This window comes from Vigna umbellata, chromosome 1 (assembly GCF_029865625.1).
Source record: "Vigna umbellata cultivar VRB3 chromosome 1, Vumbellata_1.0, whole genome shotgun sequence".
Classification (NCBI taxonomy): Eukaryota; Viridiplantae; Streptophyta; class Magnoliopsida; order Fabales; family Fabaceae; genus Vigna; species Vigna umbellata.
In genome coordinates, this window is record NC_142165.1 from 102,327,420 (window position 1) to 102,348,947 (window position 21,528).

Sequence of the window (21,528 nt, forward strand, 5' to 3'; positions counted from 1 at the left end):
ACCTACTTACTAATCACATAACCCACATTACATACTCCAAACCCCTTCAACAAAACAGTACAACCAACCAATATATCCAAGTCAAATCATGTTCAGCACATTATGGTTACACAACTTCCACACATCCAGCAGATACAAATCAATATGCTCACCACAAAATATAACTCAACAGTACATAACAGTTTAAATCAACACACCAATTCAGGACTTAACATGCATATATCTCATAAATTAATTTCACACAAAATAACTAGCTCCCCTTACCTTGAAGATGAGCAGTATATCCTACTGGAGTTCCCTAACAGTACCCTCCACACAGAGCGGAACTTGACAGAACCTACAAATCACCATATTGGTGATAAAACATAGCTCTTAGAGCTCAAATAGACAGAGAATGGAAGGAAAACGTACAAGGTACGTGAACCTAGCAAATTCGCATGCCCTAGGTTCTAGAACAGTGAAAGAGAAGGGGAAAAGGAAACTTTCCGGTCGGAACAAGAAATTGTTCTCTGGAAACGAAACCCCCTACTCCACAGACACTTAGGCAGCACCAGAATGAACTTTCTATGGTTCCAGGTTCAGAGTATCTAGAGAGAGGGCAGAGAAAACCTTTAGGGCAAGAGTTTCTTTTTAGAGTGAGAAAGGAAAAATAGAAATGGGGCTTTGGCTTTTGGGGAAAGACCCCTGCCAAGGTCAGATTCCCTTAGTCTGGACCTGGTTGCCTCCATCTAGGCCCAATGGCCTTATAATTTTTTTTTTTCAGGCCCTCACAGAAAACACTCTTTACAATATGTTTATAAAATGTAGAGACTAAATATATTTTAATTTCATTTAAAAATTAAACACAAGTTTTTAAAATGATGTAAATATTAAATATTTTATAATTTAGTTTAAAAATAAACTAAATCCTTTTATAATAATTTAGAAAAAAAATATATTTACCACATTATATAAATATGTGTGAGAAGTTACAGTCTTTTAGATTTATTCAAAATGCAACTTTAAATTTGGGTTCCAAGTTGAATCTAATCAGCTAATAAATTTTACTAGTTTATCTTCACTAAGTTTGATATAATTATTGAAATAATAATTACAAAAAGTAATAAGTAAAGAATCCTGCTCTAAGTATCTAAAGATACTATTTAAAGTGTTATTTAAAATGTAATTAACGATAGTTAATTTTATTATATTTATGTTAAAATATGAAATAATTAATTTTATTATTTAAAATTGATTGTTGAAATATGAAATAACTTTACTAATAATCTAACAAGTTATTAAGAATTCAACGTACCAAACTATTAATTCACCGTGTCACACAGTACATTATCATATAACTCAACAAATTTCAACAATCATTTTATATAATTCCAACATACCAAAACACATTATCAAGTTACTAAAACTTTAGAAATAAAATATTTAACTTTCTTTTGCTTTTTAGAAACTCAAAGGACTCTATGAAAACTAAAACAATCATTTTCATTTAAGGAATTTTAACTATCCATATAAGACACTGAACAGAGAATACAATAAAAACTCATAAAATACATGCAATAAAGTTAAACTCAAGGGCATTGAAAAACATATAAACTAGAGAAAAGAATAAGAACTAACTTACTTTTTTAAAATAATTGATCACAGAAGAAGATCTTGTCATAGTAATTATTTAGGCACACCCTATCTTCAAACAAATAAAAAGTTCTAAGATAACAAAGAGAGATGATATATTTTTATATAGTGAAATTTTTTAATCAAAATTCTATTTATACTTTTCAATTTTTATAATAAAATAAGTGAATTTTATTATTTAAAACATCCTATTATTTTTAATATTCTATTTTCTAAACTTTTATATTCTTGTACGTTTTCTCTTTCTTTTTATAGTTTGTCTTTCATTTTAATGTTGCTAAAAATTAAAATATAATTAAACATAAAAAAATAAACTTAAATTAAAAAATAAAATAAAAATTAGAAAACCGTTGTTTTGTGTTTGAAGAACAATTATAACCTATAAAAAGAAAATTGATATTTTTTTTCTTTAGAAACTCTATTATATGAATTTATATTATTTTAATTAATATGATTATTCATATTTGGAACAACATGAAATGAGGTTCATTAATTATATTTTACAGTGGCCAGACACTGTAAGCATTGGCCATAAAAAAAATTATTAGACAATTTATGATAAGAAGAGAGTGTAAAAAAGTAAAATGTGGATGATGCAGTGTAATTAGATTTGTTATTAAGTGGAAGTGAGAAGTTAATTGAAAGCATGAAGATGAACAACCAATTGTTTTGTTCCAAACATGGAGGAGGGTTCGTTAATCACCGTTAAAACATCGTAATCCATTCAGTGCCGCACGTCATCATCTCATTCATGTTCATGGCTTGGGAATGTCTCACTTTTTGTGTCTCAACTACTTCTTAAAAAAAAAAACCACATTTGTATTCTAACCAACAAAACCAAAAAAAAAAAATCACCACAGAACAGAACACGGGAAGAGAAAGAGCGTGTCTTGGTCGGAAACAATGGCGAGGGAGCTTCTGCCTCGTGACCTATGCATCTATGTCTGCATCTGCATTCTACTCCTTGCCCACCAAAGTTCCTGTTTTTACCTCCCTGGTGTTGCACCTGAGGATTTCTGGAAGGTTATTGCATTTTTTCTGTTCCTTCAAAATCTAATCTTTTTAACCTGATTAGTCTGTGCATTATTATTCCTTTCCCTGTTCAGTTTCACGTTAGATCAGTTATGGATCACGTTGGTTGCATGCTTTCTCTGTCCTATACTTTTTACCTTGCTGGTTGTAGATTCTTGCTTTATTCATTTTCATTTGCCGAGGTGATGAACAATTTAGAATGTGCCATGAGAAATGATCTGGATCAGTGATCAGAAATAGTGAGAGAATCACCATGTTTTGTTGGTTAGTTTATACCGATCATCATTCCATCATGCATTCTTTGACAGATTATTCTCCTAATCAAATCAACGCATTGATGATCACCCAGAGTGACATGGCATGATTTGTTGTAGTTTGTGACATTTATTGATTATCGTGTTGTGTTCAATGGTGACAGGGAGATCCATTGAGGGTGAAAGTGAACAAACTGTCTTCCACAAAAACACAGCTTCCTTATTCATACTATTCACTGCCTTATTGTCGTCCGAAACGCATTGTTGACAGTGCAGAAAATCTGGGAGAAGTTCTTCGGGGTGACCGCATTGAAAATTCACCCTATGTGGTTGGTTTAAATATTTTGGGCAGGTTCTAGCTTTCTACCTTCTGTTTATTACGATTCACAACTGAATATTGAAGCATTTTAATTCTCGCAGTTCAAAATGAGAGAACCGCAGCTGTGCAATATTGCTTGTCGTATAATTCTCGATGACAAAACGGCAAAAGAGTTCAGGGAAATGATAGATGATGAGTATCGGGTGAACATGTGAGGCACTAATGACCCTGAAGCTTATATTATATCTCATGAAAAACATTGTTGTGGAAATAATGTCTCTGACAAAAGGGTATTTTATTATTCTTGCATTGCAGGATTCTAGACAATCTTCCTTTGGTTGTTCCTATAAGAAGGCTTGATCAGGAATCTCCCATGGTGTATCTCCATGGCTTCCTCGTTGGTCTTAAGGGACAGTATTCTGGAGTATGTAGAAGCTAACTGAGTACTCACTGATACTTTGTAACCATTATTTTTATTTCCTCTTAACCTCTTGTAACTGTTGACAGATCAAAGAGGAGAAGTATTTCATCCACAACCACTTAGCATTTGTGGTTAAGTATCACACTGATCAACAGCTAGGATTATCAAGGATTGTAGGATTTGAGGTTAAACCATTCAGGTTGTGTTGTGATTCTTTTCCATGTAGTTTTTTGATAATCTGTTAATTTCACCTTGTACATTGAAACTATTCCTATGAATTCAGCGTAAAGCATGAGTATGAAGGAGAATGGAATGAGAACAAGACCCGCTTAACCACCTGTGATCCCCATGCCAAAAGGCTGGTCACTAGCTCTGAATCTCCCCAAGAGATTAAAAGCAAGAAGGAAGTAATTTTCAGCTATGATGTTGAGTTCGAGGTTAGTTACCACCAGAATTCACAGCACTAGAAGTGCCAGTGAGAATTGGATTCGGATGCTGATTTTATCTTCCTCGGTGGAATTTTTTTATCTTGTAGGCAAGTGATGTGAAGTGGGCATATCGCTGGGATACCTATCTTCTAATGGCGGATGACCAGATTCACTGGTTTTCAATAGTGAACTCTCTGATGATTGTACTTTTTCTTTCGGGCATGGTGGCTATGATAATGTTGCGGACACTGTATCGTGATATCTCAAAGTACAATCAGTTAGAGACACAAGAAGAAGCACAAGAAGAGACAGGGTGGAAACTTGTACATGGGGATGTGTTCAGGCCTCCACAAAACTCAGATTTACTGTGTATATATGTTGGAACAGGAGTTCAGTTTTTCGGAATGATTCTTGTGACCATGATGTTTGCTGCTCTTGGTTTTCTGTCTCCCTCAAACAGAGGAGGTTTGATGACAGCCATGCTCTTGCTGTGGGTGCTAATGGGACTGTTTGCTGGATATACTTCAGGGCGTCTTTATAAGATGTTCAAGGGAACAGATTGGAAGAAAATAGCTTTTGGAACAGCTTTTATATTCCCAGCCAATGCTTTCACAGCATTCTTTGTGCTGAATGCTCTGATTTGGGGGCAGAGGTCTTCTGGGGCAGTGCCATTTCAGACAATGTTTGCTCTTCTTTTGTTATGGTTTGGCATCTCATTTCCACTTGTGTTTGTTGGTGGTTTTGTGGGGTTTAACAAAAAGCCACCAATTGAGGATCCTGTGAAGACAAACAAGATAGCTAGGCAGATTCCAGTGCAGCCTTGGTACATGAATTCGATGTGCTCTATTCTCATAGGAGGCATACTCCCATTTGGTGCAGTTTTCATTGAGCTTTTCTTCATCCTCACATCAATCTGGTTACACCAATTTTATTACATTTTTGGTTTCTTGTTCATTGTGTTTGTCATCCTCATTATAACCTGTGCCGAGATCACAGTTGTGCTATGCTACTTTCAGCTGTGTAGTGAAGACTACAATTGGTGGTGGAGGTCATATCTCACTTCAGGTTCCTCTGCATTCTACCTTTTCCTATATACTGTATTCTACTTCTTCACTAAACTTGAGATCACAAAACCAGTATCTGGAATCTTGTACTTTGGCTACATGATGCTGCTTTCGTATGCTTTCTTTCTGTTGACTGGTACAATTGGTTTCTGTGCATGCTTCTGGTTCACCAGGCTCATCTATTCATCAGTGAAAATTGACTGAACCTTCCCACTTTTAGTGCAATGGTCATAGTTCTAAGTTGAAGCACACAAATTGTAGTATCGAATATCTTGTAGTTCTGATTTTTTGTTTTGTTTTTAAGTCATCCAATGTATCTCTAGTATCCATATTTTGTATTCTTGCATCATACTATTCTCCCTCTCTTCTCACTGTACTTGAATATTATTTTTGTTTTGTAATTTGTACAACACATTCAACTATTGACCAATTATTGGTCCTCAATGCATATCTAGAAAAAAGATTTTCTTTTTGCAAGTACTAGATATTAAATGTGAATTTATTGTTAAGGAATAAAAATATTCCCCACCCTTCTTTTTTGTCAAAAATAAATTTGTTATAAATATTGGTATATGTATGTAATAAGTACTCTACTTGATTGTTGCCTATTGCTTAGAGATTATTACCTATCTCATTGACCCTTCATTATACAACTTAAGACCAAGTTGTGCCAATAAGGGATAACTTTTCAGGTTGGGTTGAACTTAATTTAAGTTGTTTTATCCAACTTAAATTTATTTGAACTGGGTTGAATTGAATTTATTTATTTTTAAATTTATTTGAACTGGGTTGAATTGAATTTAATTATTTTATTTAATAACTCAATACAATTTAATTATAATTAAATTGCGTTGAGTAAACTTGAAAGAATTTAAAAAAAAAAAAACACTTTAGAATATGTACTTTTAATGTTTCTTAATAACTATAAGACAATTGTTTTATGGAATTTCGCATTCTCTTCTTACCTCTTCCTATTACACTAATCTTATAATGACAAAAGCCTTGTACTTTCTAATAAATGCAATGTGAAATATATCTAAAAGTTTTTGTATTACATGTTACATAAACATAATGAAAAAATATACTTCAGAATAAAGAGGTAGACAAATAGTATCTAAAATGTATAATCCATGATAATTTTTTATTATTTTAAATTGATGATTCTCATAAAAGTTTTAATCACAAAATAACGTTTGAAGAATAAAAATATAATAACTTGGACAACGTAAAATTTAAGACAGAGGTTGATTGTGCAAAAGCAAACCAATAACTTCAACAATAAAGTTGAGAACAATATATATCAGTTTACTTGCCAGGTGGCAGGCCTAATATGACAGTTGGCTTTAATGTAATATTATAATTTACATGGTAACAGAGGAAGAGTCATTACAAGGATAGTTGTATAATACACTGTTTTCAACCTTCTTTCACAAATTCAATCACAGTCAAAACAAGCATTTTAAGAGAGTAGTCATACATGAAAATTTTAGTCAGCGTCATCTGCAGAGAAATCAGGCTCTGGGGGTTTCTGAAGTTTCACCAACTCCCTGGCAGTCTTAGCAAGTCGATTACGATGAACGCCACGAAGAGTGTGCGCAGCAAACTTAGAGGCTAACAGGGCAGCACCAAAGCTGTAGGAATTTCCACCACCAGTTTCATGACTTCCCTCTGATTCATCAGCATCTTCTTCCTTTTGACGAAGCTTCATGAGTTTCTTTTTAGAATACCGACGCCATGCTGCTTGAATAAAGCATGCAGCCCAAGTCCTCCATTGCTGGGAGTAAAATCGGAAAGTGTGTTGAACCTGTCTGCTGTGAAGGCGTCTAAATTGACTGGCAACAAATTTTAACTCATCGGCTGTTAAGGCAAAAGCCTCAACCTCCATTAATGCTTTAACTGTTCTAGTGGAAGATGGGAGATTAGAACCAGATTTGGGATCCAGGGCCCAGGTTAATAGCTCCTCCCCACAGAAGTCCGCTTCCTTTAGAAAACTGCGGTTGAAAAATCCACTCCTCCCACCATCTGTGGTAACACTCTCAAGGCGACCACGTATGATGAAAAGCATCTCATCAACTGGATCTCCTTCCCGAACGATGTAAGTATGCTCTGTAAATAAACATGGTTTCAGTCTCTCACAGATGGCATCAAGCAATCTCTCATCCATACTCTCAAATAGTGGAACCTACAAATCCATGAAAACCAATCAATGAATTCACAAACTCAGATGCTCAAAAATAGCTTGATAAGTTCATCTAGGAGAGATCAGGGCCAAAATATCTGAGAGGAACTGCATCATTTAATATAACCTGGTGTGAGACAGTGGATTAAAGAAAGTTATGCTCATGCAAACAACCAAACACACATAACCTGGTGTGATGGTTCAGCTGTAATATAACCATTAACCATAAATATTGAACAGATTACTACAAGTTGGTCCTTAGTTTGTCAGAGAAAAGAGGGTCCTATTTAGTCACATGTTTCAGATAAAGGGCATTCTTGGTGTTAGTTTATTTTCATGTTTTGAAAGCATACCCTCCTCACTAAGGCCAAACAGAGATGACGCTTAATATCTCTTCGAAGATCCTTTGGTAGACTCTGAACTAAATTTTCTTCATCTACACCACGCGTTGCCAGCCACTTATATTGATCATACCGTCTCACACGCTCTCTAAGCTCTTGTGGGAGTAACCGATGATGCATCCACTGTTCTGAATCACGCCTTTTAACTCTCATTTCCTCGAGCCTAATTGTGAGAGACTGAAGATATGTCTGTAATCATGGGAAAGACACAAACCTCAGTATCAATTACAAACAATCTTCTCTTTCATACTTTTATGGACAAACTTCAACGCCATTTATTTGCAAGGCTATTCAGTGATAACAAGAAACAAAATTTAGAAGAAACTTATAATAGCAAATGCTCACGCACATTATCTGTGTCCATGAGAATGTCCACTTGATTTAGTTTCTTATTGCATAACCATTTTTTTTCTTATTGCACAACCATATTAGTTCTTAGATCTCTCTTGACATTAAAAGGATAGTTCTCAACTCCGAAGAACATACTTTGCTTGTCAAGTAAGGAGCATATTAGGCTAGTTAATGCTAACAAATTAAATTTGCATGGAAAAGTCAAGATTAGTTCTCACACTTTCATTTGATACTCATTATTTGTAATATCATGTGTGTGTGAGCTTGCTTCAGTTTACAACATCTTGATGGGTGCCACAAGAGGCAACATGAAATGAAAAAGTTGGTAGAAAAGAATTGTTATCTGAAGAAAAGCACTGGAGCCTTTATTATTATTATAAAAAATTGCTTAAAAGTTTTAAAAAAACCAACTTCAGTTTTCTTATTGATTATTCACACCATGTTACCCCAAACAAAAAAAAAAGAAGAGAAGTACATGAACAAATACATGTCAGACAAATGTCATCAATGCATCATGTCAATAAGTTAAGACAGAAAATTTACCAATAATGCATTTATCTTCAATAATACATGTTAGACAGTGAAAAAGTCAAGTGGCAAGTCAATACTTTCTCTAAGTCAAATAAATGAAGATCATATACCATCTCCAGTGCTCTTACAAAAGAGTAACTAAATTACTAGCAGGGGCTAGCTGCTACATTTTGAACTACTTAATAGCTTTTAAACCCGCCCACACCATACATATTATTGTAAAATTTAATCACTTGGATATCAATATTTTGTGGATAAGCATGAAAATTAGCATTGGGTCATTATTCAACCATTCAAGTATCCAGTATATTTGGCCCAATCAAATACAAGCCCATGGAAACTCTTGCAAGTTCTGAACAAACTGAATGATAAGACTTCCGGCAATTTTATTTTCATGATATGTTAAGCTCGTTGGTTTGAAGTATACCTGCATGTTGCCAATCAGAAGTGCAAAGAGGATGAGACCAAAAATAGCTAGTGCTATTGAAAAGATAACCTCCCCAGGATAGGTGCTAGTTTGAAGCCCCTGGCCAAGTGTACTGCAGTGAAGTCAATCAAAAGTTGGTTTTGGCAAATCAAATGAAGGGACAGAAAGGGAGGAGGGTAGGGGACGGAGAAGACATGGGAACAAATAATTTTCTGTAAAGAAAGGTCAATATCCAAAAATTTCTCAGTATTTGAAAGCAACTAATCAGATGAGTGTTAATATATGCACAAAAACAAATCTTTCCCTTTCTGAACTATAGAATCAGTACCAGTATCTAAAAAGAAAGGTCACGGATTGTATCAGTTATTGTCATTTTCCGTAATATTAGAAAATGGAAGAGGAAAGGTAATGCAACAGTTTCTTTGAGTGACATGGAAACCTCCCACCCTTTTTACACTCGACTTCTACCTGAACAATGCTCATATCCTCTTTTCTTTTCTGTATTAACGGACTCCTGGAACTCCCCAAGTCCCTTGAACTATGGGCAGATTGGCATAAGCCTCTTGTCTTCTCACATTCTTCAGCCTCAGCAACCAGTATATTTCCCTTAATACCCTTCCAACTTCTTTCTATTTACGCCTTTGTGAGAGGAGGGTGGCTAAAACTATTGATGCAAACAAGTATTTCTATAAAACACTTCAGTCCAAGAATGTTCGAACATGGAATTAATAACCTTATATGTCCTAGAAGCTTATTAAAACGATAAATTTCTTGAATCTAGATCAATGGTAAATTTAAAACAAGCTAAAAAGGTCAAATTTTCAGAACAAATCGTAAAAGAGGACAAAACTGTAGGACATATCACTTTCTAGATTCAAAGTAAGAAAACAGTGACCTAGCTGTCAAACTACCTAAAATGATAAAAAATAATAGATATTCTTCAAATGGTATGGTAATGCCTTTAACTGTACTCAATGACAAGGCTAGTAACCTACTTTGAGAAATTAATTTTAGAGTTTTCCTTACAGAACAAAATCAACGTAGTCTGAGAGATGGTTGAACCCTGATTATAAGAAAAAAAAGGTCAACAGTAGCAATGAACAAAGATAATATTTCATAATGAACAACTAATTACTAGAACATACAATTCATCCAGTGGCTTAGCACATATTTAAATTTTCTTTGCATTAGACTTTTCAAACACTCAAACTGCATTTCGATGATAAGAAATAAGGATGAAGGGATTGATACATCCCACCACAAGAATTTACCACCTCATGGGGCCAAGGGGTTGTTCTTTTCTGTTTCAAATATTAAAAGATAAATATATTTTGACAACAAAAAATTATTTTTCGTCAAAAATAGTAGGTACGAAAGTACAATTTTTTTGGCTAATTTTTCTTATTTGTATAATTTTTCACAATTTTTTTCTTTTCTAGTTATCCAAACAAGCAGAAAGAAATTTCTATACTTCTTTCCCTTTTATTTCTTTCTTGCCTGATTCCTTCTTTATTCAAACAGCAGAAGAAAAAGGAATATTCAAGAGGTACAACCCAAATAGAGTTTAATTTATCCAATACCCTTTCTATTACTGATACAGCTATAACCAACAATTTTTCCTTCTAATTTGTTTAAACTAAGAACTTTTTCAAAGACAAAGTAGACATAATTTATCAGTGTATATCAGTGTATAAGGAACAAAATTAATTACCTCAAATTCTGGAGCCCCCACCATAAACAGTAACAGTATTTAGAGATGAATTTCTTAGATGAAATTATGCCAGAAGTCAAGACTTGCGCAAAAATTCCATAATCGAAAGGTGCAGGATCACCTTCTGCAGAGCACGCTGAATTTAGAATATCTTGACTTCTATTATTCCAAGCACTATAACCTTTCATGAGCTGGTTCCCACAATAAAGAAAATTTTTATCGCACAAATTGCCATTGTCACTGCAAGCTTTCTGCCAGCATGAGTCATTGCGTTCAATAGCTAACAAGTACCAAAATGCACCAACTATCTGCAAATGATCATTGGTGGAAAAAGACCCACGATAGCATGAAAAGTGAGATTATAGCTCAAATCGAACAAGGCAGGAATTTTAGTGAATTAAGCATCATGAAAAAAATAAAGCAAAGCTTACATGACTGGCAAGCATGTACAGCAGCAAATAACATGCAGCACCTGCCCATGCAGTTTCAGCAAAGACACCAGCTGTTCTCTTAAGCTCTGAAGTCAATGGTACCATTCGGAGAAATCTAGGAACATACTGAAACAAGATAATGAATAGCAAGGCCTGCTTTGTTGCTAGCACATCTGAACCTTTTGACCTCAGAAGAAATCTCCAAACTACAATCTGAAATCAAGAACAGACCAAAACAAAAGTAGGTGTTGAGTTTTGTTATACTACTTAAAATTGGAGACAATAAAGACCAGCATTAGAGTTATCTACGAAGTGTTTTGAATATATAAACCACTGTCTAGGAAGTTGCAAATTTCAGTGGACACCAAAAGTAGAAATAATTATCTATAATCATAAGCCAAAACAGATCAAATAAATTTAAAGGAAAATCCCTATTTTTAGTAGTTTCAAAACAGGAAAACAAAAAAATACAAGATTGGGGAGCTTTAACATATTAATAATACCAACTCTAGATCCAAACACAAATAAAAAAGGAACGGATGCCAACCAAGATATTATTTTATACTTTTTAGCAATCCAAAGTGAATGCTAACAAGCTACAAACACTTTGAATACAAGAGGGACTTACGTCAGAATATTCAAGCAGCTAAACAAAAAAGTTGACTCAAGATAGAAGCAGTTTTTTTCTGACCTGTGGTATAGGCAACACTGATAGGAAATCAATGATGAAATACCGCTGCAAGTATCTTTTGGCTATCTGTGCAGAATCTATCACAAGCTCACCCCGCCCAAAGACACGAGAAGATGGAGCAATATAAGCAGTACGAAATTGGAGAGCCATGTGCATAAGATAGAAAGCATCAATCACTGTCCTTAATGTTGTAACTATTGTTGCCAACTTTCGGTCTATGCCAAGACAGTGAAACGAATTATTAATGACTGGGAGATAAAAAAACAGTGGATCTATAGACACAGCCAAAATGCACGAGGTAACAAAGAGTTTATTCCATAAAAGCAGGAATTTGTCTTGAGGGTCAAATATCTTCTTTTCAGACACTTTAAGATCTTCTGGGAACACTGCCCTAGATACTCCCAACCCAAGCGATCGCCCAATTGATTTCAGCCCTTCAGATCCCCTTCTCATACCCCTTTTAAAAGACCTTGAAGTCGTGCTGCTTCCATGACCACCATGGCCTAATTTATCAATACTAAATCCAGATTTTATAACTCCAGTATCAGAAGATGAAGATAGTGTAGAATCCAGGGCCTCCAACCTAGAGATTAACATAATGCACAGAAACAGATCACTTTTGTCTGAAACCATAACTAAGTAATTGCATGTCCATAACCAGGAATGTCAAGACCAATTCCAGACCAGAGAAACAAAGGGGAGAAATTAAGAAATAAGAGAATGTTTTGTCATATATCATGAAAGGTGAAAGTCACAATGAGTTGATACCATGATAAACATTAATTCTATTTAAGAAAGCTAAGATCCATGTAAAGCATTTTTAAATTTAAAGTGCAAAGCATTGTAAGTGAGAAACTAGTTTATCTGTGGTTCAACCGGACAGCCATCTAGGAAAATTACACAACAGCAGATTTTCTACTTCTAAAACTGTTACAGTTTACAACTGACTGAATGAGTAGCATAGCATATGGTTCAGTGTTTATATGTCCTTCCACACTCTATTGATGCCAAAAGTTTGGATCATATTAACATAATTTACTCTATAGTCGGAATTTAGAAATTGCTATAACTTACATGAGCTAAGAACATGCAAATAAATACTATTAGAATCACTATCTTCTCCTTCGTATATCTACAATAACTCTACAATTAAAATATATTGGATGGTGATACCTCAAAAAGTTTTCCCGCTGGCCACCCATGTATTCTGACTTGCGACCACAGTCAAACATCATTCAATAGTTATCACATATGCATAACCTGAAGACAAACCAAACAAGATTCAAAACAATGAATAATAAAATTAATATTAGGATCTTCATGTTTAGACTCCAAATGTTCATTACAAGGCTCAGGCTAGAGGTTTCTGATTAAAATCTAGAAAATGTTTAGTTTCAAGAAATGCAATTGCAAAGATTCAAAACTTCTGCGCATGTTTACTTTCTTTGGGAAATAAACCATAAATGTAGATCTACTTTCTAGCAAAGATCGATTGCACCAACCAAATGTACCTAAGGTTATACTTGCGAAAATTTTCATCCTCTAAACCAAATTGCTGTTTACTCTCTAGTTTTTATATAGCATCTCAACATGGTAAAATCAAAGGCTCATACTCAAAAGCTGGCATTAAAGTTCCCTGAAGTACATTCTTTGGATGTTCCACCATTCAGAAATAATCATTTCTATCTCTCCACCTCTATTCCCCCACCTCTAATTTCAAGATTCACAAGCAGATCAATGTCGCAACTATTTCAAGAGATTTAAATAAAGATAGTTCATCCATCAACATTATAATACAGTTATTGGTTGGCAATCAGCCACTAAGCAAAGCCAATAACACAAATTGTAGCGGTGCATAATTAAAATTAATGAGATATGAATTCATAGGAGAATTTCAGGCAATATATATATACACACAGACACACACACGGATGCAGAGTTATTATCTTTTGCTGTTAAACAATGGAGGCAATGGTTAGCCTTCCACGCCTCTATCTATGCTTCGACATATCTTTCCCCACCTCACTGTAAAGTCATCTTCAAAAACCCCGCATAATACAATAAATCAAGAGAAAAAGTCGGTTATGAACCGAGAATGGACGGCAACCGACGACCAAAATTTTGCCGCCGGTGATGAATTCGCGTCAACGCTCATAACTCGAAGTTGAAGTAAAAATCATCAAAAAGAATAACAGAAAAAACTAGCAAAAAAAAAATCTCTTTCTCGAGTCCTTATCTTATCAACAAAAAATAAGATTCCTAAATTTTCTCCGCCTAACCAAAATTCGCGGTAGGGTTAACTGTGGACGAAGTTCAAGTTCTACCAAGAGCAAGTACAGCATCAACCTCCACAACTCTCTCCGACCAATATTCAAATCAAAATTCCATCGACAAGCCGCAACTCGAAGCTAATTTACAGATTAGAAATTGGAAAGATGGTTCCATTAATACAGAGCAGAAATAGTAGAAAAATAAAAAGGTAACTGACCTGATGTGAGACAAATGGCGATGTTGAAAGAAAGAAGAAGATGGAGTCAGAGGAAGATTGCACTTATGGCAGAATCTCTTCTCTGAGACCGAGTCGCTGTCATCACAGAAAAAAGGAAAGAGGAAGGAACGCAGCCAGAAACAAAAAGAAAAATTGTCAAATTATATTGAAAATAAAAACACTGTAATAACCGGTAATTCAGCCGATAACGTGTGAAAACAAAATTTAACAAAAAATATATTAAAATTATGCAAATTAATGTTGCATTATTCGTTTGTCAAATTGTATTTTTCTCATTTAAAGAAATATTAAAATTTCTTATAGTCAACTGTATTCATCGTACAATCTAAGATTTACTATAACTAGATTAATTAACAACACTTGGTAATAATTCTTTTTCATCTTTGAGTAATTACAAATACTTATTAAGTGGCCAGAAATATTATTTTATTAATATCATAACTCTTATTTAGTGGATCACTAATTTTTGCTAAATAACTCGCACATGAACTATTATCATTTATATCTCAGTGCCTAACAATACAAAACTGAGTGATTGATATTGCTAAGATTTTATTGTCAACAACAGTATTAATCTCTGATCTCATTGATTAATTAATAACAATAATTGTGTTACATTCACCTAAAACATTTCTTCCTATTTTTTAAACCTTTTTAATTTTTCAAATTTCTAAATTGCATTCCTGGGTAATTTGTTTTTCAAAATTAAATATTTCTTTGGATAATTGAAATTTTTGCACTGCTAAAAGTAAAACAAACCAAAAGTGAAAATTTCTGTATAGCTTTTTTTTTTTATATTTATTACATATTTATAACTTAACAGTTAGTAATATTTCCTTAACTCGACGTTTTATTATAAATGAAGTTTTATTAAGAATTATGAAAAAAAAAATCAGTGAATAAAAATATTATTTTTAACAAATTTTCATTTAATAATTGAAAACATTTCTCAAAACATGTTAGAAACCATGTAACAATCTTACACCACTAAAGTGGAATTTATTTAATGCAATCCTCTTGTAAGAATTTTATGAGATTTTTATTTAATACTTTTCATTTATATCTCAACTTTTTAGAACTTAAAAAAGTATTTAATTACTGTATTACTTTTAATTACATAACAAAATGATTTCACATAAATAAAAATGATAATATGAAATAAACTAATTGAGTATTACAGTTAAATTTTAAACTTTTGAAAAATAACAATATACAAACTTATGTTAAAAAAAATTAACATTCTAATTCAATGTCCGTTTGTGTGTTAAAGATGTATCCTCTTTTATAGATTTGATATAGTAAATACAAAATGAGAATGATTTGGTATTAAAAGTTGAGATGTTTTCATCATCATTGTTACATTCAAAACTGGTATTATATATAAATGTATTTTTTGTATAATGGCAATCATTGATATAATATTATCGCTATATAAAATTTCATAAAAAAATATATATATTAAATTTAAATGAACAAATTTAATTGTTTCTCTTTAAAGTTCTTTAATTAACATTCATAATTAACATTTTGTTCTTTGTATTAAAACGTCACGTGCTAACATTACTTTTTGGAGACCTAATTTGTCCAACAATCGGAAAAAGTCAAATGGCAAATTTGTAATACTTTTCTTCTTGTTCAGTGGCAAACACGTTGGTGTTATTATAAGAATAGAAAATAATATTGCTACCTTAAATTTATACAAGAACATTTATAGTACTTTAGATAATTTTCACATTCATTCTTAATTACAGATATTGTTTAAGAAACTTGTAACGTAAATATTCGAGTGAGTCCAAGTTTTAATTAAAAAGCATATAAAGACAAAGTATTAATTGTACTTAAAACATAATAATAACTACATGTGTTAAAAAAACAATGAAAATGATGAGTGATAATTGGTGATATCTAATTACGAGGACGAGTGTTGTCGGGATTGGCCATTCCAGAAGCAACCTTAGCAACATCAACAGCTGATGCTTCAGGCTTCTTGTTGGAGTACAAAACCAAGTAACCTAACACAGAGATTGCTGCAAACCCTCCAATCGCCATTTTCATGGGACACCGAGGCATTTTCTTACGTTGGTGAAGTACCTCTGTCGAATGTTGCTGAGGTGCAGAAGCAGAAGAAGAAGAAGAAGAAGACCCCCCTTTCACTGTTTCAGCTTTTGCCATTTTTGTTTTCTCTTTCTCCTTGTTTCTAGTCTGTGACTTTTATTATATATCTTTCTCCTTGACTCTTACTCTTTGCTAATCTATTTACCTGATTTGTGTGTAATTTATGGATTATGGTTGAAGAGAGAGAAGAATGTGGGAGTGGTAAGAAGGAATTGAAGGCGGAAAACAATGTGTTGTCTGCAGGTGGCGGCTTTTTATCAAACACGTACTGTGCTTCACCTTCAAGATTACTTTCAAAGTGTGTTAATTGACAAGGTCAAACAACAACCTCTGTCTGACCTTAATTTTCTACCCAGCTTTCAAGTATATAATTGGGCCATGGTTCAATGAATTAGACAAAAAAAAAATTATCTTTCAAAAATATTATTTATTAATTTTTAGTGATGATTGTAAATTAAAAATCCACTTCTCTCCCTTCATCTCATGTTTCGTTTTTTTTTTCTTTCAAAACTTTTCCTTAAAATCATCATAAATCACTTAAACTTAATACACAAATTCCCTCAAATCCTCGTAAATAGTAAATTATTTCTGCCAAACGAAGCAAAGGGGAACCGTGTCTCCCTTTCCAGACAATTATATATATATATATATATATATATATATATATATATATATATATATATATATATATATATATATATATATATATATGTTTAAGAAATTAATTTGGAAGACAAATAATATGCAGAAGAAAAAAATCCATAATGTTGTATCCAGATTTCATGGATCATCGAGTGTTATGCCGAGGATCATGGTATGTTTAATAATTTTTTTTTAATAATTTTTTTTAATAATTTTTTTAATAAATTAGGTATCATTATTTTATTGGTCTATATATATTTGAAATAAACCTATCACAATCTATAAAACAAAATAAAAAAAATTGTTAAAAGAAATTTTTCATTTTGTAAACTTTTCAATTTGATTGAAATACGTGAAAGGGTGTTAGGATATCTAATTTTAAGAGGTGATTATTATTTATAAATTAATAGTATTTGTTATAGTTTTAAAATTTTGAGAAATAAGAATATTATCCAAAAATGAAGATTCAGAACCTCCCTAAAATAAGACACTAAAATGAAGAGTTGTTTAGTTTACACTTTACACTTTATATCCCATTTGAGTTAGTTGAGAAAAGTGCTATGGATGTAATAAATCCAAAAATCTCTGGTCATTCACATGTGATTAATATAGCCAGGGATTTATTTCTTAATATGTAAGAGTGGATCTCACACTATCTACTACATCTTCGGAATCATTTATACGCACTTGTTCTCAGTTATATATGTCTAATTTACTAACATTAAATTGGTTTTACAAGTGTCTCTAATTTCTTGAACCTTATTAGGAAATCAGACTCCTGATTTTTTATATAAATCAAAAATATTATTTATAAGACACTAGTATACAAAACATTTATTACATAACTACTTTATACATTTTACTATGATTAAGTTACCAATACTGATGTCACAAAAGTATAACACTTTTTAACCGATCAAAAGTTATAATGGTCAATCCTAACCAATGTAAAAATATCATTACAAGAATTTTCTTAATTATTTACAAATTATTATTAACGGCGATTAGTTTATTGGTAAACTTGAATTTATAGAATTCACAATTTAATTTATTGATGGATTCTTCCATAATTCACTGCATTTACTTTTTGTATATCAGTTCTTATTTAACTATTAGTTTATCATTGTTAAATTCTCATTTTGCATAGAGAGAAACTTGTTTGGTTAGTAAAGTAACTTTGCACAGATGATATCATAATAAAAATCAATATCTTTAATTCAATGACTAAGTATCCACCTCTCTTTACACTGAGTCTTTTGAAGTCGGAATTTTCCTTTACGATACTTTGAAGGATTTCAAAATCGTTTTTTCTAAATGCAAAGTGAGCAGAGTAAAAAGTGAAAATTATTTTGATTAATGCAAAATAGTAAGATACACAACAAAAATGACTTGGAAGAGCCACTGCATGCACGTGCATTTAAAAATACAAATGACTTATTCAATCTCAAAATCACCAAACAACCTTTTTCCCACCAAAGGAAAATCTTTCACACTTGAAAAAACAAGAATAAAAATGCTTGACCTACTCGTAAATATATGTCACATATATAGCCACGAAAACATTATGATGCAAAGACAGAATATAGCTAGTCTGAAATTAAAGCAGTAACATGATGAACCCCAACAACCACATCATAATGAATCCACCACTCGAACTACCATTAACACCGTGATTATTTGGAAGTGGTGAAGGCGATGGCAATGGTGAAGGTGAAGGTGAAGGTGAAGGTGAAGGTGAAGGTGATGGTGATGGTGTTGGAGAAGTAGGATTGTTTTTGGTTTTGGCAGTGACGACAACCACTGTGAGTTTTAAGCCCATGCGGCAGTGACTCTGATTTCCACTTATGAAATGTCTGAATCCAGATTTCGTAAGCAAGACCTTGGTGTTACCATCTTTGAACACGACATGTTCTTTCCCCACCGTATTGCACCTTTCGTGGTCTGTCTTGTTCACTTCATGCACTGACTCAGTTCTCTCATCGTATTTAAATACTACATACATACATACACAAAAAACTTCAACAATCGTAAAATCATGCTTCTTAGAAAACTTTGAAAAAGAATGAGTTATGAAGTATACCGAGAGTATCGCCGATTTTGAAATGGTGAGAGTTGGCCCAGTGGATGAGTGAATCTGGTGAGGAGAGAGGAGTCTTCCAGGAATTTGCAGTGCCTCCAACCACATACTGTTTGGCTTCACAGCAGCAAATTATCAAGCACATTGAGAGCATCACCAAAAATGGAGATGATGAAGCCATAGTCTGAGAGATGTGCGATGCTCTCTGCTAGTAATAGCAGTGGCTTTTGTGTTCCTCGTTAGTAATAAATAAAGCGTCTTTCAGTGAATCGCGGCATACCAAAGCTGGCAACACCTTTTCATAACTTTTAGGATGTAACCACGTAAATTTCATTAAAACCTATATAAAATCACTAATTAATTATTAAAGTAAACGAATTCCCTAGTCAATCCTATATATATATATATATATATATATATATATATTACTTTATATCATCCTTTTATAATAATAATAATTAACAAGAGACGGCAAAGGGTTACTAGAAAAAAATGTTTTTTTTTTCTATTTTACTAAAGATACTAAAGAAAAGGAAAGAGCATTGATGGTGGTCGGTGAATCAAGTTTACAATAAAAGAATAATCCCTGACAAAGTTATCGGTGAATATTTCTTCCCAATAATATGTTATCTAAAAAATATTATAAATATTGTTGGAAAATTTTTCATTTTTTTAATGATATTATAATTTTATTATAGATATTTTTTGTTAATTTGTAGGTAACATTTTATCCTAAATAGTTATTTTAGTTTTAAAAATATTTAAATTTTAAAAAATGATTGAATTTAAAAAAAAAAGGTTTAGTAAAATACAAAATTCTTTTTATATATTAGTATAGATATTAGAGTACGTAAAATTTAAACTTCAAAGTAAACAGTAATGGATTATATGTTAAATAAAAGCAATATAATAAAGTTAATTTTTTAAAAATATATCGATATCATATTTTGGGTTAGAAATATTATTATTCAAGTCTTTTCATGATAAAAAAAAAATGAATATTTAAACTTATTTAATTTGTGATATTTTTACAGTTTTTAATTCCTTAATTAATGTTTAATATGTTTGTTAAAAGAATTATAGAATGTAAAGCCATGATAAATTTAATTACTAACCAAAAAGAATAATTGCTACACTTTTCAATAAAAGCTTTCTAGTTTTATTCTCTTAATTAACCAATCTCTTCAAGAAATAAATTTAAATATTTTTATAGTTAAAACTTTTTTCGTTTTTTCTTTTACTTGATTGAATAAGTTTCATAGAATAAACTCCCACTTAATAACAACCAATTAATTAATTAAGTTATTCACTCCAATATATGTAAAGAGTTTATTATAATTCTACAATTATTGCTATTATTTTTCTTTTATAACCACGTATACTTTCTAACCACATAATATATCAGATATTATTTAATATATACTATTATATTAACACCATTATAATTTTTCTAAAATATAGAAAAAACATGGATGGTCTCTTTTAATATTCATAATATATATATATAACTGTTGATTTTCGTGAGGAGTTACTGCTATTTCGTTTGAAAGTAGAGGCAATATCATGTTCCCTTTTAGTGACTTATCACAATCGCAAATGCCACATGCTAATAATTATAACATATATACTTTCATACTATACATTACAATATAATTTCATACCTAGTTTAAAAACTATGGATTACAATATAACTTCTCACGACTAAATAAATAATGACATTATACTATATATTTTTATTCGTGTAATTTATTTTAACATATATATTGTGTTAACAAGTCAGTTTAAAATGATCTCATATATTATATAATCTCAATTTTAATTAAGTTCAATCATATTAATAAAATTGGTTTTAACAAAAGATAAAAATATAAATTAGCATCTTCCAATTCTAGCTGTAGAAAAGATGAAGAATGTTTAAATAGAGATAGAAAAAAAGAATACATATTTTTAAACAATTGAGCATCAAACTATCTGTATACAGATATAGGAATATTCGTTTGATCAAAAGTATACATAGAAACACGTTTAAAAACAAAAGTATTTTTCTAATGATTTATCATTAATTGCTTAGTATAACCTTTTTACCCTAATAATACTATAAAATAATTTAGGTTAAAATGTATCATAATTTTAATTTAAGAATTAAGTATTTTATTTATTAATAAAATAATTTAGGTTAAAATGTATCATAATTTTAATTTATTTTTTTTAAAACTTTTTTGTAGTATTAAATTATTGTAATTAAATTTTATTTATTTATTTTTGAATGGATAATAAGACCACTCCATTTAATTGTTCTTAAAACATGATTGA

At 31.9% G+C, this 21,528-nt stretch overlaps 3 protein-coding genes across 3 annotated transcripts; 1 reads left to right on the forward strand and 2 right to left on the reverse strand.

Annotated features, from left to right (window-relative positions):
* Positions 1-2,301: 2,301 nt before the first annotated feature.
* LOC124837661 (transmembrane 9 superfamily member 9-like) lies at positions 2,302-5,557 on the forward strand. The gene is made up of 7 exons (XM_047313087.2): positions 2,302-2,655; positions 3,083-3,247; positions 3,339-3,448; positions 3,553-3,661; positions 3,745-3,857; positions 3,942-4,095; positions 4,194-5,557. Exons 1-7 carry the CDS (start codon positions 2,536-2,538, stop codon positions 5,352-5,354), a joined length of 1,932 nt encoding a protein of 643 aa, XP_047169043.1. The 5' UTR covers positions 2,302-2,535; the 3' UTR covers positions 5,355-5,557.
* Positions 5,558-6,398: 841 nt separating this feature from the next.
* CNGC5 (cyclic nucleotide gated channel 5) lies at positions 6,399-14,515 on the reverse strand. The gene is made up of 8 exons (XM_047313133.2): positions 14,361-14,515; positions 13,046-13,132; positions 11,873-12,455; positions 11,182-11,394; positions 10,751-11,058; positions 9,040-9,151; positions 7,683-7,919; positions 6,399-7,332 (listed from the first exon to the last, which is right to left on the reverse strand). Exons 2-8 carry the CDS (start codon positions 13,105-13,107, stop codon positions 6,637-6,639), a joined length of 2,211 nt encoding a protein of 736 aa, XP_047169089.1. The 5' UTR covers positions 13,108-13,132; positions 14,361-14,515; the 3' UTR covers positions 6,399-6,636.
* A 3,956-nt stretch (positions 14,516-18,471) lies between these two features.
* ENODL10 (early nodulin-like protein 10) lies at positions 18,472-19,532 on the reverse strand. Its single transcript, XM_047313130.2, has 2 exons — positions 19,219-19,532; positions 18,472-19,130 (listed from the first exon to the last, which is right to left on the reverse strand). The coding sequence occupies exons 1-2, from the start codon at positions 19,394-19,396 to the stop codon at positions 18,736-18,738; spliced, it is 573 nt and encodes a 190-aa protein (XP_047169086.1). The 5' UTR covers positions 19,397-19,532; the 3' UTR covers positions 18,472-18,735.
* Positions 19,533-21,528: the final 1,996 nt, after the last annotated feature.

Excerpts from the sequence above, each read along its gene's own strand:
- CNGC5 (XM_047313133.2), bottom strand. The coding sequence starts at position 13,107 with ATGATGTTTGACTGTGGTCGCAAGTCAGAATACATGGGTGGCCAGCGG. Across the intron at positions 12,456-13,045 it reads CAGCGGGAAAACTTTTTGAG|GTTGGAGGCCCTGGATTCTA; the intron begins GTATCACCATCC and ends GTTAATCTCTAG. Across the intron at positions 11,395-11,872 it reads CAGTGTTGCCTATACCACAG|ATTGTAGTTTGGAGATTTCT; the intron begins GTCAGAAAAAAA and ends TCTTGATTTCAG.
- LOC124837661 (XM_047313087.2), top strand. The coding sequence starts at position 2,536 with ATGGCGAGGGAGCTTCTGCCTCGTGACCTATGCATCTATGTCTGCATC. Across the intron at positions 3,248-3,338 it reads TTGAAAATTCACCCTATGTG|TTCAAAATGAGAGAACCGCA; the intron begins GTTGGTTTAAAT and ends TAATTCTCGCAG. Across the intron at positions 3,449-3,552 it reads GATGAGTATCGGGTGAACAT|GATTCTAGACAATCTTCCTT; the intron begins GTGAGGCACTAA and ends CTTGCATTGCAG.
- ENODL10 (XM_047313130.2), bottom strand. The coding sequence starts at position 19,396 with ATGGCTTCATCATCTCCATTTTTGGTGATGCTCTCAATGTGCTTGATA. Across the intron at positions 19,131-19,218 it reads CAAAATCGGCGATACTCTCG|TATTTAAATACGATGAGAGA; the intron begins GTATACTTCATA and ends GTATGTATGTAG.